Below are 19,243 nucleotides of genomic sequence, written 5' to 3' on the forward strand. Positions count from 1 at the left end.
AAAGGGTGTGCGGCTCCTGTGGGCTTTTGCGGGAGGTGGGGCTTCTGCCATAGCCCTGCGCAGCCCTAAGGAAGCCGGAGGAGCTTTAGCTGCACGCAGCCCCTCCGGCCAGGAGAGGCTGCGCATGGCTAAAGAGGAAGCCAAGACAGCGAGCAGGATGGATCCCGCTCGCTGTCTTGGCTTCTTTGTTCTTTGGGGCTGGGGGTGGGTATCATATTTTTTTCTTGATTTCCCACTCTAAAAACTAGGTGCGCCTTATGGAGCGAAAAATACGCTAACTGCTCTGGTGCTCCGGTTTTGGAACGAACGGCTTCCGAGCTGCGTTTTTCTCCCCCCCCCCCCCCAATTGGTCCTTGGAACGGATTAAGTTTGAAAACCGAGAGAGAGCAAGCTTGCCAAATTGGTCCCTAGGCCTAGGCAGCGGTTATGGCTGGTTTTTTCAAACACCACAATTAAGGAGGGACAGGGAACTCGCCAAAACGCATTTCAAGCACCTTTGCGCCACTGCCATTCTAGGATAACAAGGGAGGCGTTCATGAAGAGTTCCTATTTTTCTAGAAAAAACAGCAGTGCTTAAGAGCTTAAGAAAAGATGGAGGGACCTAGTCCATCACCCTCTTCTGGCAGTGGCCAACCAGATGCCTAAGGGAAGCCCGTGTGGTGCCTACAAAACATTTCCTGTAATGCTTTTCTGGTCTCTGGCTGCTAAGCTGTTGAAACCTCTTCCGACCTTTGAACCAACAACCTGGGAATGTTGTCAAATGCTTTCACCGGCAGGATCTGTTCATGATGAGTGACAACCTACAGGGTCCCCAGCAGTAACCACCCAGGGTCAAAGGCCAGGTTAGGGTGTCCATGTGTCCTGCATTGCAGAGGACAGTTCTCTATCTCATGGATAGGCAAACTAAGGCCTGGGGGCCGGATCCGGGCCAATCGCCTTCTAAATCCGGCCCGCGGACAGTCCAGGAATCAGTGTGTTTTGACATGAGTAGAATGTGTCCTTTCATATAAAATGCATTTCTGGGTTATTTGTGGGGCCTGCCTGGTGTTTTTACATGAATAGAATGTGTCCTTTTATTTAAAATGCATCTCTGCATTATTTGTGGAGCATAGGAATTTGTTCATATTTTTTTTTTCAAAATACAGTCCGGCCCCCCACAAGGTCTGAAGGACAGTGGACCGGCCCCCTGCTGAAAAAGTTTGCTGACCCCTGCTCTATCTGAAGGTTTTCCCCTATTTTTCAAGCTGTAGGGTCAGAGTCCGTTTGGAAGATTAAAAAACAACTTAAGAAGGGACAGCAGGGGCTTTGAGGGTGCCCCTCAAGGAGTTAGTTCTCTGCCCCACCACCACCACAAACTATAATCTTGAGGTCCCCAGCTTTCATTTTTTAAAAAACCTAAGTTTCTAGCATCTGTGGATTCTGAGATATGAGGGGAAATGGACAAGGATTTATTTTCTCATCATTATTTGTGGAGGTGGAGATAACTAGCCTTCTGCATTTTCCTTCGCAACTCCACCCCTTGGAAAAATTCCTGCAAGCACCCAAAGTTATTCACCTGGAGAGCAGCTCAAGCAGGTAAACAGGTTATCTGGCTCAGTTCTTCCCACACTATGATGAGCTGTGCTGCACCTCCATTTAAATCTTATCAGTGCTTTCCAAATTCACATCCACACATAGAAATTAGCATGTGCACACCTGTGCTTTAGTGATGACTTTCCTCTTTTTTGGGCAACAGGTGAGGCTACTGCTAACCAGCTGCACCAAGGCTGGGCAGCTACAGGAAATGTCGGTCCAAGCCACATGTTAAAACTATACAATCCGCTCAAGACAATGTACAATAAAAACCAGTTTTAACCCACCCAACCCCGACAAAAAAAAGCAGACTTATTTAAAGCAACGATACAAAATAGGCACTGATGGCAGAGACCCATTCACTCGTCTGGGAAAGGCTGTCAGAACAAAAATGTCTTCAGTTGTTTTTGGAAAGTGTAGAGTGGGCGTCTGTCATATCGGGACAGGAATGCCATTCCACAGTATATGGTCAGTAGCAACACTAAAAACCCCTGCTTCGAGTTAATTACAATTGCTAGTGTCTAAGAAATTAAAAGACACCTGCTTCTTGGGAGAAAAGCAATGACAAACCTAGGTAACATCTTAAAAAGCAGAGACATCACCTTGCCAACAAAGGTCCGTATAGTTAAAGCTATAGTTTTCCCAGTAGTGATGTATGGAAGTGAGAGCTGGACCATAAAGAAGGCTGATCACTGAAGAATTGATGCTTTTGAATTATGGTGCTGGAGGAGACTCTTGAGAATCCCATGGACTGCAAGAAGATCAAACCTCTCCATTCTTAAGGAAATCAGCCCTGAGTGCTCACTGGAAGGACAGATCGTGAAGCTGAGGCTCCAATACTTTGGCCACCTCATGAGAAGAGAAGACTGCCTGGAAAAGACCCTGATGTTGGGAAAGATTGAGGGCACAAGGAGAAGGGGACGGCAGAGGACAAGATGGTTGGACAGTGTTCTCGAAGCTACAAACATGAGTTTGACCAAACTGCGGGAGGCAGCGGAAGACAGGAGTGCCTGGCGTGCTTTGGTCCATGGGGTCACAAAGAGTCGGACACGACTAAACGACTAAACAACAACAACGTAGTGAGCAGAATAGACTTCTTTCAAGTTTTAAGTCTTATTTATATATATAATTTTTTGGTAAATTTTCTGTTTTACAATCTAAAATACTCATTTATACTTCCTTAAAATATCAAGGACTTCCCTTCTCCTCTTTCCATGGTTCATTTTGCATATCATATATCCCTGCATATTTTACAAAAACTAAACCATTCATTATTCCATTACTGCATCCATCAAAACGTATTTACACTGCTGAACTTATCTTAATGCTGCCAACTTTTTGAGGTGTACACAGTTTCCCCCCATATATTCAATAAACGTTTTCCAATCTTCTCTAAACGTATGTTCTTCTTGTTCTCTAATTCTATATGCTAAGTCTACAAGCTGTGCATATTCTGTCAGCTTAAGAAGCCATTCATCTTTGGTTGGGACCTCGCTCGTTTTCAATTTTTGGGCTAACGAAACACAGGCTGCAGTAGTAGCATACATAAATAACTTTTTATGACACCTGGGAATTTCCGTCTGAATTATCCCGAACAGAAAGGACTCTGTTTCTTTTGGGAAAGGACTTTTGAACATTCTGGGGGAAAAATTTCAATAAACGGCCTCGGTCCAGTATACCTGAAGGAGCGTCTCCACCCCCATGCTTCTGCCCGGACACTGAGGTCCAGCGCCAAGGGCCTTCTGGCGGTTCCCTCGCTGCGAGAAGCCAAGTTACAGGGAACCAGGCAGAGGGCCTTCTCGGTGGTGGTGCCTGACCTATGGAACGCCCTCCCACCAGATGTCAAAGAGAAAAACAACTACCAGACTTTTAGAAGACATCTGAAGGCAGCCCTGTTCAGGGAAGCTTTTAATGTTTAACAGACTATTGTATTTTAATATTTTGTTGGAAGCCGCCCAGAGTGGCTGGGGAAACCCAGCTGGATGGGCGGGGTATAGATAATAAATTATTATTATTATTATTATTATTATTATTATTATTCATTATGTATCATTTCCCAATACACTTTTACCCTTTTACAAGTCCACCACGTGTGAAAGTATGTCCCTCAACTTATTTGATCTCCAACACTTATCTGATTCAGTCTTATACATCTCAGCAAGCCTTAAGTCTTAAATCCTTGATAAATATATTGCAACACAAAATGTTAAGTAGATGTCTCACACTACCTCTGAGGCTGTCCCCAAGGGGCATAATGTGCCTGTTAGGAGCTAAAGAATCATAGAATTGTAGAGTTGGGACCCCCCAAGGTCCTGTAGTCCAACCCCCTTCAAATGCAGGAAACTCAGCTAAAGCATCCATGACAGATGGTCATCTAACCTCTGCTTCAAAACCTCTAGTGGAGGAATTAATGAACTCTGAAAAGATGTTGGTTTGAATTTTGGTGGTCTCTAGCTGTTATGATAAAGATAATGGGAACTAAAAATTATTTAAGTTATTAAATTTAAAAAAGTTGAGTGGAAAATAAGGTGTTATTTTAAAAGAAATGTTAAGAGATTAGGATTTGCTGAATTAACAAGTCGAATTAGAGAACAAGAAGGGGAGGTATGAGGAAGTCAAAGAAACATGTTATTGAAAAACTGTTATTGAAGTTGACTTGTTTTTAATATTTTTCTTTTTCTTTTTCTTTTTGTGTTTATATAAAATTGGAAAATCTAATAAATATTTATATAAAAAAACACAAAACCTCCAGTGGAGGAAAGAAGCTGGAGGTGGAGTTATTCTGTAGCCATGATAGGAGTCCCTGCGACAGGCATCACACCATATCTGATTAATTAATAAAACTTGTGTTGTTCTCCTAAATCGGATGCCTGTCACCTTTGAGGAATAACCTGCCCAGTTTTCCTGCTGCAGTTAGGCCAGAAAGCTGCATAACGCCATGTTTCCTTCCATTCTCTCCACCGAAACGTTCCTATATTCCAACTCTCTATATGTTCTGTAGGGTTTCATTTCTACAGTGCTTGGAGAGCAATTTGATCCTGCAGTTTATATATCTTCTAAATATTCTGCGCCCCAAGCAGTGCTCAGGAACCAGGATGAACCATATGCACTGAAAATGATTTGCACACATTTGCATATTTTCCATACATTATTATTTTCAGCCCTCTGCAGCACAACACACCGCCCTACACCTGTTTAACTATCTGGACCAGAATGCCACAAAGTGGACTTCAATATCACAAGGTCATTAATAATTTTATTACATGAACAATGACAACAGCCCGATTGCCAGAGCAATTAACTGAACCTTGAAGAATCAAACCAGAATAAACCAACATTATTGGGCTGGGAGTGCAACCTTGATTCTGAATACATAGCACCCGTAATTAATAAATAAATACTTTTGCTCAGGGAGTTGCTGGAATTAATCTGTTCCTTGCATTTAGCAGACCCAGTGTGACAGGTGGGCAGAGAAGATCCTGACCTGCAATTAACAAGGGTTTTCCTTCCAGAGAAGCACCATGACCCTCATCCCACCCTGTACAACCGAATGATGATGACGACGATGATTTATCAGGTTGACTAATCAGCCCATCCAGCTCCCGCAGCCGTCAAAATTGGTACATTCCGGCTGAAAAAATGGACTGCGCCGAAACTTGCTGCATCATGTTATGAGTCCATGACAAGCCTCTATTTAGCAAAATGCCTTTGCTCCTCTTTTCATCTGCCTATATTCAATTACCCGCAGAGATCGTGGGCCAAAAGAGGAAGAAAAAGGCCGTATTTTCTAGCCTAGCACAGTAATGGCTCTGTTGCAGAACTCGATACATCTCGAACTGGCTGAGCAGAAGGAAAGGTCATATTGTTTAAGGCCACAAAGGATGGGTTTCATTTTTTTAAGAGAGAGAAAGCCTTCTGAACTGCTACTATCTTCTGTTCCATAAGCCAAAGGACCCTATTCCATTACGTTAGCTCTCTAAAACAAAACAAAACCCCAGTTAAGCAGCACCTTTGAAAAATCTTATTAGAGCCAGACTCCATTTCCTACCAAAGCAATCGCATGGAAAGGGATACCCTTGCCACACACTGCCTTGCATCAGAAAATGGAGGCTGAAGGCACAGAGTCAATTGGCTATTAATAGCAGTTTCACGTCCCTCTGCATATTTCTGCCGTGCCAGCAAAGGTGCCACAAGGCTCGCCTGGCTGATTCAAAGAAACGGCAGCTTATTTTAGAAGATACCAGACCTCGCTGCAGCTCGGCAGCTGGTACAGATCGCTTGCAAAGCTGCAGGGTCTAGGTAGAGCTGTTTCCTCAGATAACGATGGGGGGCAGGCGACTGTTTACAGTAATGGCGAGGCGACCACATCGAACGTGTTTTCAAAGCTCCGGCCACCATTTTTGTATTTTTAAGTATCTAGACCTCATGATGGCACGTTTAAACCTCGTAGCAAAAAGGAAGTCAGGGGCATCTCCTCAGTGCAAAATCATCTTGTCTCCCTGTGGAGATAGTCTCATAGTTTAACTATTAATTAAAACATAAATCCTGACCTCTCTTTATTTGGACAGCTAACATTTCATGTGAGCAAAATCCCGTTCGATTTTTTAAAAGTATCTGCTGGCAAAAAAATTGAATTGAAACCTTCACCCTTAAATAGTTTAACTGGGGTAAAGGTAAAGGGACCCCTGACCATTAGGTCCAGTCATGGCCGACTCTGGGGTTGCGGCGCTCATCTCGCTTTACTGGCCGAGGGAGCCGCTGTGCAGCTTCCAGGTCATGTGGCCAGCATGACTAAGCCGCTTCTGGCGAACCAGAGCAGCGCATGGAAACACCATTTACCTTCCCGCCGGAGCGGTGCCTATTTATCTACTTGCACTTTGACGTGCTTTCGAACTGCTAGGTGGGCAGGAGCAGGGACCTAGCAACGGGAGCTCACTCTGTCGCTGGGATTCGAACCGCCGACCTACTGATTGGCAAGTCCTAGGCTCTGTGGTTTAACCCACAGCGCCACCCGCGTCCCTGGGGTGGGAGCCAATAAAACCAGCCCAAATGGGAACTCTTAAAATGTTTCCAAAAGATGCTCAAATCTACTTTGAAGCATCTCCAAAAGAAGAATGTGCCATAGGTGAGAGGATATCCACCCCCCCACCCCATACGCAGGAAGGCTTGAGATAATCATGAACCAATTGTCCCTGCCCTTATTAGGTTGTCAGACATATCAGAACCCCACAGGTATGATAAAGGGATTATATCAAATAAGCATGAAAGCACTGTACGAAAAAGTTGGAATAGTTAAACAGAGAGGGAGCTTGACGTGGATGTAAACAACCAAGGTGGGTGCACTGAGACCGCAGAAATGGGAAGGGCGATGAAATAAAACACACACAAAATGGAACAATAGCTTAGGATACTATTCTCAGTGCTCGGGAAGGTGAAAGCGAGTCAGGAAAGCCAGGGTGCTTTTTGACACTTGTGCATTTTGTTCCGTGTTAAGCCCTTTGGTCCCAATGGTTCAGGGACCAAAGGCAATTTGCAAATGATCTATGGGCCCATCGACATTAAGGAATCTGCCCTTGGAAATAATATGCCCAGTATATTTGAGGGAACAGTCAAGAAGGTGTCATTAAAAGAGAATTCGCTGTGATCCCTCTCTTGGTTCTTATATAAGGAGTCAGGATATGCAGCTGTGGGCAGTAACAGGCGTCGTCGTGAAATGGCGTCGCTCTTTCCTAAAGAGGAATTTTTTTGGCCTCTTTGGTGCAAAACTAGCCATTGAAAAAGCAGCAAGAAAAGAAACAAGGCCTGTTCATAAATATGTTGTCATTCCGTTTCCAAAACACATGCATAATTAAATAACCATGCACCAACACGGGAAAGTATTCTATGATCCACTTAAAAATATGCAAAGCGCTGGACTTTCCACATGCTGGCCTATTCTGCATAATTTATTCTGCTTCTAGGAAGGAACAGGGACATTGGTCCCTGAGCTATAGAAGATGTCTCAATCCACTCCGTCAAACCACTATGATTTTTGCAGTGCATTGCTACCCACTTATTTCAATGCCTGTCTTGAGGGCTGGAAACTTGCTAAATTGTTGTAACAAAGAAGAGAAAACACAGCTGAATTTTGATGAATTTACAGGCCACCCTCAAGCTCCATTCTTGCACGGTGCAATCACAGATTAGTGATCTGCTTTGTTTTGATGGTCGCCTCCCTATTCTGTTACCCGCAAAGGTAAGAAATAGATGGGAAGCAATTTATAGGAAATTTAGCAGGCAATTTATAGTTCTAACTGTGACTGGCCTTACAATAACCTTGCAAGGTAGGCCAACTGAGCCTCGCACGATTTACATTTTTTACTAGAAGCCCCCACGATCTACCAAAGAACTGTAAATTTATAGCACAGGAGCGCATAGTCAGGAACTCATGTGGCAGCTGTTGGGACCACAATTCCCATCACACCTTGCTGCCTGAGGCTTCTGGGAGTTGTAGTCCCAACAACATCTAAAGTGGTGATGGCCAAACTTGACCCTCCAGCTGTTTTGGGACTATAACTCCTATCATCCCTAGCTAACAGGACCAGTGGTCAGGGATGATGGGAATTGTAGTCCCAAAACAGCTGGAGGGCCAAGTTTGGTCATCACTGATCTAAAGGGCTGCAAGTTCCCCATCAAGGCATTGCCATTTTCACTGCATCCTATTGCTCTAAGAACCCAAGGAGGGGGCCTTGCAAGATGGTCCAATGTGCGAAACGTTTATTTTTTGCAAGAACTTTGGCAACCAGCAAGCATTAGAAATTTGGTCAGGACAATGTCCCTGATAGTCCATGCACTGTGCCCCCCCTGCCCAAACCTGAGATTCACTTGAGTTATTCATTATGATTATTTACATTGCACTATAAACAGGCATGGCATTCTACCAAGTATGAGGACAGAGGTATTAGCAGCGCAAGAAGCTGCATTATCCTGAGTCACAGAATTACAGAAATGTAGAGTTGGAAGGGACGTGGGTGGCACTGTGGGTTAAACCACAGAGCCTAGGACTTGCCGATCAGAAGGTCGGCGGTTCGAATCCCCACGATGGGGTGAGCTCCCGTTGCGCGGTCCCTGCTCCTGCCAACCTAGCAGTTCGAAAGCACGTCAAAGTGCAAGTAGATAAATAGGTACCACTCCAGCGGGAAGGTAAACGGCGTTTCCGTGCGCTGCTCTGGTTCGCCAGAAGCGGCTTAGTCATGCTGGCCACATGACCCGGAAGCTGTACGCCGGCTCCCTCGGCCAATAAAGCGAGATGAGCACCACAACCCCAGAGTCGGCCACGACTGGACCTAATGGTCAGGGGTCCCTTTACCTTTAAGAACAAGCAAGGCATTCTACCAAGTATGAGGACAGAGGTATTAGCAGCACAAGAAGCTGCATTATCCTGAGTCACAGAGTAACAGAAATGTAGAGTTGGAAGGGAACCCAAGGGGCAGGAAACTCAGCTAAAGCATCCAGGACAGATGTCCATCCAACCTCTGCTTAAAAACCTCCAAGGAAGGAGAGTCCACAGCCTCCCAAGGGAGACCATTCCACTGTGGAGGAGCTTTTATTGTTAGAAAGCTCTTCCTGATGTTTAGTCGGAGTCAGACCACTGGTCCACCTACCTCAGTACTGTCTACCCTGGCAGGCAGTGTCTCTCCAGAGTTTCAGATCGGGAGCCTTTTCCCACATTTATCTGGAGAGGCCGAGGATTGAACCTCTGGACCTACTGCATGCCAAGCAGACACTCTACCGCTGAGCTAGCCCCCTTCCTAAGAAGCTGCCTTATATTGACTCAAACCAAAGACCCACCTGACTCAATATTGTCTACACAGGCTGGCAGCAGCTCCAATTTCAACTTGACACTGGGAAAGGCAACAGAAGAGTGGTGAAAGGGACGGAGGAACAGGTAAACAGAGTAAGAATATGCGTTTGTTCCAGGTGCATGAGCCGGCAGAGGGTGGGGAGAATTAAGAGAAGCAGGCATCCATCTTTCCTGGTTTAAGCCCAGAAATAGGACACACAAGCTGAGGATGCTCAGTTAACAACCACTCTTGGGTGGTCTGTCTTACTATAGGGATAGGGAATGGCAGGGCAGAGGGGGGTTCCCTCTCACTGACCCCCTCCTCCTGGAGAAGGGAGGGGGAGACTGTAGGCAGAGAAGCGGAGAAGGTTCAGAAGGGGATTTCCTTCTTCCCTCATTTCATTTCATCTCCCCTCCCCTATAACCCCTCACCTGATGCTCCCATTTTAAAGATGCATCACTGGGGCTAAAATGACACGCCCTGGGCGTCACAATTTATCCGTGGGCTCAGATAAAATGCTAAATCCCTTCCTTCCCGTTACAGAACATCGCCAACGGATAAAGGGTTCTACTTTTTGCAGCAGTGCGTTTTAATGCTGAACAAAGTGAGGACACAGCCATGTGTCGAAAACGAAAGGCGTCCTGTGATAAAGGAATCAGCGAAACTCGAACATATCCACATAACCTGTTTCTTGAGCATCGGTCCTCAACGATTTGCACTTAGGTCAGCAGGCAGGTTTTATGATGCTGGCTGTTTACTGAGTATCCATTCTGAATTGGAAACTCAATTCCCAGCCTCTTCAGGCGGGGCTGCAAAAACAGACTTCTGACTCAAAACCTGTCAGTCAGTGTGTAGACAATCCTGATCTAGGTAGACCAATGGGCTGACTCAGCAAAAAGCACCCGAAACATACCATCTACTAGAGAATTATCAAGCAACCATGTTGGTCCATTGGGAAGGGAACTCAAAACAGGAGAGAGCAATTTGTGATTCCTTTATGAAGACGAAGTTGGAAGTCCCGATGTTCTAGACAAGCTTTTTTCCAGAGCTGTTTTTTTAAGACTGGATGTTAAGCGAAGCAAAATAGAGGGTCAGGGGAGAGAAAAAGGTGGGTGCAATGGAGCAAGTCAAGAAGGATGCTTTGTCTATAAGAAGTGGCCATCTCTTCATCTGAGGGTTGCAAGAGAGGTTTCTGGTGGCCTAGACTCATTGTCCGGGGTCCAAGGTATGCTTTTTATGAAAGCAGGGAAAAGAGTGTAGCGGATACCAGTCTGGCCACGTAACTAGACGGCTAAGACCCTCAATTCTTGGGTATCAGAAAACAGCCAGCGTTGCGAAATGGTTCAGAGTGTTGCACCCTGGGAGACCAGGGTTCAACTCTGCTCTCAGTCATGCACTTCACTGGGGGATCTCGAGACAGCCTAGCCTACCTCAAAGGGGTGTTATGAAGGCAAAGGTGAGGGACGATCACATAAGCTGCGCTGAGCAACTTGGGGGCAGGAAGACGGATATTAAGGTAATAACTAATAACAAAATACAGATTCAGTCAACAACAAGAACTAGAGCTGGTTCTGACGTTATGTTGTGAAAGGCTCCCCACCATTCTGCGCGCACACACCCCGGAAGAATCTCAAGTGGGGACCATTAGAAAATGAGTTTAGGAAGAAAACACATCTGCTCACCCAAGTTAATATAGCCCTCTGGAGTGACCAGTTATCTTGCGGGACTTAGGCAAAGTAACATCTGGTCCACTTTTTGAGGTTGTGCTACAGAACTTTCAGCACAGCTGGTGTCCTCTGGGCTCTTCTGGCTTAAATCTGAAGTGTAGCTATGCCCTAATTCAGACTATACATTTATTTGGCGCAGCTACCAAAGACTGTAACAGGCTCTGTCTCCTGAGCCTCTTGCCTTCAAAGAACAGCTGAGCCTAAGACAAAGATGGGGACCAGATATTTCCGGGAATTGCTGCAGCTCGATTGAACAGTACTGGCTTCTCCCGCAGAAGGTGCTTGGTTCAAATCCTGGCAGAACTGGGAAAGAACCCCTGCCTCAAGCCTTAGATAATACTGATCTAAACAGACAAGGTATTTATTCGGCACGATTTGTCCCTAAGTTGCTTGACCACATCCACAACATCCTTTAACAGTCATGGCTTCCCTCAAGGAATCCTGGGAAATGTAGCCTGCACACGGCGCTGGGAACTATAGCTCTGTGGAGGATCTCCTAACCGCCCTCAGCAACTGTAACAGGCAACACCAGGAACGTGCCACACAGCAACTCTGGGCATGTGCAGAGTGCATTCCCCTCTCCAATGAGCAACTACTGTCCACTCTCTCTAAAGTATCGGCAGCCAGAATTTCCAGGTCAGGGAGAGCGACAGCAGACACAGGTCACTGCCCCAGAACTTAGTTGGAGATCTGTTGATTGTTAAAGGTGCTGGGAATTGTAGTTCTGTATGGGTAAACTACAGTTCCCAGGATTCTTGTGGAGGGAGGTGTCCACAGATGAGCGTTTTGTTCAAGAGCAGGGTATGACTGGTCACCTAAAGGAAAGGGGGGAATTATATTGGAAAGCAATCTCGCAGACTTCTCTCTGGCTCTCAGTAGTAGAGGGAGGCCTTGTGCATCGCAGCTATTTCATCCTTTTAACTGGTGATACCGGAGATTGAAATTAGGGGATTCTGAACCCAAAGCACATGGTCTATGCTACTGAGTGCCAAGCTGACACACGGTGCTGTGTTATTGGGCAAGTTAATCAGGGTGTAGGTGGAGAGCAGTGATTGGAAGATTCTGCATTTCAGCAGAGAGCTAAACTTCAACCTTCTGGCCTTTTCCACCACTATGATTGGGCTGACACTGGGTGCAGAATCTCATGGCTTCATTTGCAAAAAAAAAAAAAAAAAAAAAAAAAGCCCCTAGTCTGTATAGGTGCAAAAACAAGTTTGAGAGTAAGTAGGGGACCTGATTTGGAACTGAGCTTTAGAGTCCTACGCAGCTCTTTTCCTGATACCCCTCCCTCAAACAGAATAATAAAAAAGTAAAGAAATGTACATTAAATTATGCAAAATAATTTTGCAATTCGGCACAATTCACAATTTTGCTGCTTTTGGTGCAAAGCTGAGGTTTCCTAGGCAAAGTTTCCCCCTTCGTTATAATTATTATTCAAGAGTTGAGGTTTATTATTACTACTATTATTATTATTATATATTCAGGGGTGGCGATTTTGCCAAAAGAGCACATCATCACAAGCGTTAGCCTCAGAAGAAAACAAACAAACATGGTTCCCAACCAACATTGCTCACGCAAAGCAAAGGGGACCTGGGACCACAAACTGAAATGCCACCACCACAACTGCGCTACATGTTCAGGTGTGGCCAGGTAGCAATGCCAAAGGAAGATGGGGGGGCAGTTTACTGTTGCGGGGGCTTTCCATTGTCACCCCCTTCCCTGTTTGGGCCTATCTTGTTCGGATAACGAATCGGAAAGTTGCGAAGGGAGGCAGGCCCGGGAAATATATTGTGGTGGAAGTCAGGAAAGGAACCTATGAAAAAGCATGGGAGACAATACATAGCAAATATTCTTCTAGGCGTGGGAAGCGGCAGGCGACAACTGCTCCTATTCCATCTCGTACTCTAGTTCCAGAGAGAGAGAAAAGAAGGGCAAACCTGAAGGTCAAATTGTACGCATGTGTGCCTTTTGAGCCTTACCTCGGCCGCTTCCTTCTCAAATTTCTCAATGGTCCTTTTGTCGATGCCCCCACATTTGTAGATGAGGTGGCCGGTGGTGGTGGATTTCCCGGAGTCCACATGTCCTATGACAACAATGTTGATATGGGTCTTCTCCTTCCCCATCTTTCCTCTCCTCGGGATCTGTGATCGGCAGGCCGGCGCTTGCGGAGGGATGGAGAGCTCAGCAGCGGCTGTGACCAGGCGAGGCGGCTGCTGCAAAGAACAGTGCGAGAGAGGAGGAGATCAGGAGTGTCGCCAGGAGCAACAGGAGCACAACACAACAGCCAGACACGCAACTGCCACAGAGCCTTTTCCAGCCCCGGTGTGTGTGTGTGTGTGTGTGTTTGCGTCTTTGTCTGGGGTTTCCTGTCGCAAAGTTAAGCCTGTGCTTTAGCCATCAGATCTATCGCTGGATAAACAGCAGGCAGAATGTAGGCCAGAAAGGAGGAGGATTTTCTGTCTGCCATGGGAGAAATCCGCCCCGACTCTAGCTGGGAAAAGGAACCCGTTTTTTGTTTTGTTTTGTTTGTGTTTTTTCCTTCTGGGTCCATCCCACTGACACCAGTGGCAACCCCATTGCGCTGTAAACCAGAGATGCCTGCGCAACCTCCTTCTCGCCCCAAAATTGCCTTTTTTTAGAACTGGTAGCCTCTCCCAAAAACCCCTTTCCCAAATAAGCTACATTTGGTTCCGCCACGCTTGTGCACAAAGTGTGCTTTCATTCCCACACACCCCAGGTATATAATAATTGCAAGAGCTCCTTCACTGCACCTAATCCCGTGGACTACACTTTCCTAAGCAACGGAAATGATCTCTTCTTTCAGCTTCTGCCTTCTGGAAGAAGGTACAGGGTTATAAAGACCAGGACTAGCCGCCTGAGAAACAGTTTCTACCCAAATGCAATTCTGGTTTTAAACGCAGTATAAGGAGTCTCTATAGTATATTGCATTTTAAAATGGGGTTTCGGAGTTTTTAGGGGGTTTTGAATTTCTTGTGTAGATTTTTCAATTTCATTGTTCTGTATGGGACAATGACAATAAAGATATTGAATCGAAAGCAGAGAGGTTTTCCTCCGTACGGGCCTTCAGATCCACCTTAGGAAATTTCCCAGTAAGCTCATCTTCGCAAAGGACAATATGGTGCCCACAAATGGAAAGAGCCAGAAATAGCTGTTCGGTGTGCTTCCCTAGAGCGGCTAAACTGGAATCTGGCTGTGCGTGGAAGGATCAAGCGGTAAGGGAGGGGGGCTGGAAGGAGGGGAGGGAGAGCTCAGCTTTCCCCCATAACACCAAGATGTAGCAGAGGCAGATCTGGAAATCTTAGATCGATACAAGCCAAGAAGTCTGCGTTTTCAGCTTTCGAAACCTTTTCACAAAGCTACGCTGCATCATTCCAAAATAAAAGAGAAAAGAAAAGCCTGATTTTCAGACACTCTTGCTCCTGCGCTGGGGGGGGGGTTGAAATCCACCTGCCTCTCTCGCTGTATCAAAACGTACCCCAAACGCTCAGGGAGGAGGGGGGTATAATTTGGGAATATGGATTCTTTTTGCAAACAGGCTCTGCAAATCGCACAGCCTCGGCTCGCCCAAGTTGCAAAATGTATCTCAGTGCATAAGCCACCATATCTGGTTCTAGAAGCCTCTATGTTCATGCAACATAAAACCCCCAGCCATTTTCTTGCTGCTCATTTCTGTCAAGCTGAGCACGGATCATTCTATATATCTCCCGCTTTTGGGTTGTGATGGGGTGGGGTGGGGTGGGGAAGGGGGTGTATCTGAAGGTTGTTCCTGCCACTCTTTTGTCACACGCCACCCACATGAGGGATTGGATCAGCTAGGAAGGCATGCAGCTCTCAGCCACATCATCTCCCCCCCCCCCCCGAGCCTTTTGCAAGGGGTTATTTTTAAAACCGAATGACCCAACCTATCTCAGATCCCCTGCGGAGCTAAAAACGCCGCGCAAATCCCTGCAGAGCTGAAACAAAATAAATTCTGGGGAAAAGCAATGCAAACCTGCTGCAACCCCCCCTCTCTTTTTCCTTTCGCTGATCCCCCCTAACACACACCTCCCCCAACAAAAAAAAAACACCCCACCTAATTTTCAAAAAACAATTGGGTTATTATTATCATGATTATTTGCAAATCTGGCCAGGGATATGGTGGCAAGGTCAACCGGTGCGACGCAGGGAGGGTTTCTGCGCCGCTCTCTCCAAGCCCCCACCTGTTTCCCCACCTCTTAAAGAAGGGGGGTTCAATTTCTAAATGCGAAGAAGGCCTTAAGTGTGTAGGAGGGAGGGGGTGTCGACACAAGACAATAAAGCCGAGCGGGGGGGGGCGCGCGGGTTGGAATGACTGTGCAAGTTAGAGACCTGCTTGGGAGCAAGACAGAAAACAGGATCCGGACCCCAGCAAAGCGACGCCCCCCCCCCCCCGCGCGCAGGAGTCCGATCCACAGGCCGGTTCTGCCGGAACGCCCGCTTGGGTCGCGGATGCTCCTGGCCGGCTTAACTGCCTTAGGGGTCGCGCGCCCTGGAACCCGCGCGCGCGCTCTCCCGGACCCGCTTCCACAATATCACCTGCGCAACTTGAAGGGGGTGGAAATGGGTTTTTTTTCCGGGGGGGGGATTACAGATAAGAGACGATTACAGACAGGAGATTGCAACGGGGAGGGGTTGGGTGGGAAAGCGCAGTTTTGCAAAGAGCCATCGCCGCCTCGCCAAATAAATAAAACGCCCGTTATTATTGCTCTTCCTTTGCAAAAAAATTAAAAAGCCCAGCCTTTCCCCCCCCCTTTTTTTTGCAAAACGTTTAAAGCACCAACATTCCCCCCCCCAGCTTCAGTATTATTATTTTTTAAAGGCTGAAGCCCACACTTTCCTCGCTGCACCTGTTCCAGCCCCCTCCCCATTTTTGCAAAGGTATCCCCCCCAAAAAAAGAAATAGATAAAAATGGAGGGGGGGTTGGAAATAATGGTGCGTTTTCCTTCGGCAGCAAAGCAAGCTTTCAAGACGCTCTTACCGGCAGCTGTGGTCTCAGACAGCAGAGGCTGCCAGCTTCGGCTCGGGCGGCTTTATTTCCCCGGGAGGGGGTCCACCTATTGACGGCGACGGCGCAATGCAGTCACCCCCCCCTCCTCCTCCTCCTCCGGCGGCTGCTGCTGCTCTTCCCCCCTCCCCTCCGCACTACAGCATTGCGGTACAGAGCCGGAGAAGGGAGAGGGCGGAGGGTGATGGATGGAGGAAAAAGGAGGAGGAGGGACGAGAGGGAAGAGGCTGCGGGGGAGGGAGGAGGGGACGCAGCAGGTGGAAGGATGAATGGATGGATGGAGAAAGGAAAAGGTGGAGGGAGGAGGAGAAAGAGGGAGGGATGGAGAGGAATAAATGCGGGAACAGGGCGTGATATGGAGCAGCGTTAGGACGCGCCTCCAGTTTGTTACGATTCATCCCCGTTACCATTGCTTCTTCTGATCTGGTGACGTTTGTTTCCTCATCTTCCACTTAGGAATCGCCCCCCAGGAAATCTCTCAAAGCGATTTCACGGTGACAAAGCCATTCCATACAACATATATGAAAATAAGCGCAATCCCACACGCAGCAACAATTCAGAATGATTTCATACAGGGAAAGCTATGAAAACAAACGCAATTCCACACATAGCAAGAATTCAGAATGATAGGAAAAGCTAAAAGCACACGCAAGTATAAATGTAAAGGTAAAGGGACCCTTGACCATCAGGTCCAGTTGCGGACAACTCGGGGGTTGCGGCGCTTATCTCACTTTACTGGCCGAGGGAGGCAGCGTACAGCTTCTGGGTCATGTGGCCAGCATGACTAAGCCGCTTCTGGTGAACCAGAGCAGTGCATGGAAATGCCGTTTACCTTCCCGCCAGAGCGGTACCTATTTATCTACTTGCACTTTGACGTGCTTTCGAACTGCTAGGTTGGCAGGAGCAGGGACCGAGCAATGGGAGCTCACTCTGTCGCGGGGATTCGAACTGCCGACCTTCTGATCGGCAAGTCCTAGGCTCTGAGGTTTAGACCACAGCGCCACCCACGTCCCAAGTATATATGTAGCTAGAGTTTAAAACGATTTCGTACGCAAAAACTGAAAACAAGCACAATTCCATGTCTGGCAAGAACTGAAAATGATTTCGCGTAGGAAAACAATGCAAAACACGCACACACATTGACACAAACAATTAGAATCAATACCATTCATACAAACAATTCAAAACCATTTCATGTGTAAAAACATGTTCAATAAAAAATACAGACTGGAACAGAGGTTATAGTGGTGCCATCCCACGAAGCTGAATGTTGGATGGTTCAGGACAGACAAAATAAAGAGCAAAAAGTGAACAGCTCAGTCCATAGAGCAGGAGGCCCATAATCTCAAGGCAGTGAGTTTGAGCCCCACGTTGGGCAAAAAGAGTCCTGCACTGCGGGGGTTGGACTAGATGACCCTCAGGGAACCCTTCCATCTTGACAATTCTGTGATTCTAAGTCCTTTTTCCTCCATGAAGCATGTAGAATTCACTCTCCGTGATGGCGACCAACTCAGATGGCTTTTAAAGAAAGGATGAGATAAATTCACGGAGGAGGAAGCTACGAACCACAACAGCTGTGCGTTCTTCTTCCTTCACTGCTGGAGGCCTGGTATGCCTCTGAACAGCCGTTGCTTTGAACCCAGGGCCTTCCTTCTTCATGCAGGACAGATGAACCTCCACTGAGCTATGGCCCTCTCCCAACATACCGTATTTTTCGCTCTATAAGACGCACCAGACCACAAGATGCACCTAGTTTTTGGAGGAGGAAAACAAGAAAAAAAATATTCTGAATCTCAGAAACCAGTACAGCAAGAGGGATCGCTGCGCAGTGAAAGCAGCGATCACTCTTGCTGTTTTAGCTTCTGGGATAGCTGTGCAGCCTGCATTCGCTCCATACATTTCCCCTTACTTTTTAGGAAGGAAAAAGTGAGTCTTATAGAGCAAAAAATACAGTATTCAGTTTCTCCAACCTTTCCTTATAGGGCTAGTTTCCCATATAACCTGACCGCCTTCACTGCCCTCCCCTGAACTCATTCCAACTTTTCTATAGTCTTCTCGGAGAGCAGGACTTGATTAGGTTGGACTAATCTGACCGTAAACTTTGGTTCTATTCATTCGGCCTAAAATTGCATTAACCTTTTATTTTTATTTTTTGCAGTTGCAGCAGGCCTATGACTCACGTTCCGCTTCTAATCAGCAGAACTACATATGGAAGACTAAGGGTAGAGATCTTTCCAGATTATTTTTCACATAAGGAACAGGTGACCTGCACATATGAAGAATTTAAATCGGCGTGGTCAACATGGCACAGTCAAAATAGATCACAACTCCCATAATCCTGAACCATTTGCCATACTGGCTTGGTTGGACGAGAGTTTCCACCCAGCAATTTCTGAAGAACTCCATAAGGCCTATCCCTGACTCAGATAAATTTAATGGCATGTGGAATTCATTTTTACAATGTTTTGGTTTGTAATTACGGCCATACATAGCATTTAGCCTCCCAAAAAAATCTGGGTTTCACTGAATTGTTCGGCCATATCATATTATATGTCCATCTTATATGTACTAACAGTGAACTCATCAAACAGCAACAGCTCAGTAAGTAGAGCATAGCTGTCAAGTGTCCCTTATTTGAAGGGACAGTCCCTTATTCCAGCGCCATGTCCCGCTGCTGTCCCTTATTGATGGATGTCCCTTAAATGTCCCTTAAATGATGTCCCTTAAATTTCAAAGGAAGCAGCTCCTCTCCCTCCCTCCCTGCCGGCCAGGGAGGAGGGAGGCTCCAACTGTGTTGCTTGGCTGTGTTGCTCACCCAATAAGAAGTCTAAGAACGACTGGGGGGTGGAGCTTGCATGCCTTGTGTGTGGCTAGTTAATGCAAGCTGAGGGGGTTTTTGAATGCTGGACGCCATTTTGTTGCACGTGCTGCTGCAAACTTTGCAGTGCAAAGCCAGGCCGGGGAGCCATCTTAAGTTGAGGCTGCATAGGCCTTGTGGTGCATGTGATTCAGATTCTAGTCAGTTGAACCTCTGGTTACAAAGTTGGTTGGACAGTGTTCTCGAAGCTACCAGCAT

The 19,243-nt window shown here is 46.6% G+C and overlaps 1 protein-coding gene across 1 annotated transcript in view; it reads right to left on the reverse strand.

Annotated features, from left to right (window-relative positions):
• Positions 1 to 16,358, reverse strand: part of EEF1A2 (eukaryotic translation elongation factor 1 alpha 2) — a 37,246-nt gene extending 20,888 nt beyond the window's left edge. Inside the window, exons 1-2 of the mRNA XM_083618874.1 lie at positions 16,141 to 16,358; positions 13,102 to 13,335 (exon numbers count right to left, since the gene is read on the reverse strand). Of these exons, the coding sequence (XP_083475000.1) occupies positions 13,102 to 13,245 (144 nt within the window). The 5' untranslated portion in view covers positions 13,246 to 13,335; positions 16,141 to 16,358. The remainder of the gene's footprint in view (positions 1 to 13,101; positions 13,336 to 16,140) is intronic.
• Positions 16,359 to 19,243: the final 2,885 nt, after the last annotated feature.

The sequence above is a fragment of the Podarcis filfolensis genome, assembly GCF_964270895.1.
Source record: "Podarcis filfolensis genome assembly, chromosome: 6".
Lineage (NCBI taxonomy): Eukaryota > Metazoa > Chordata > Lepidosauria > Squamata > Lacertidae > Podarcis > Podarcis filfolensis.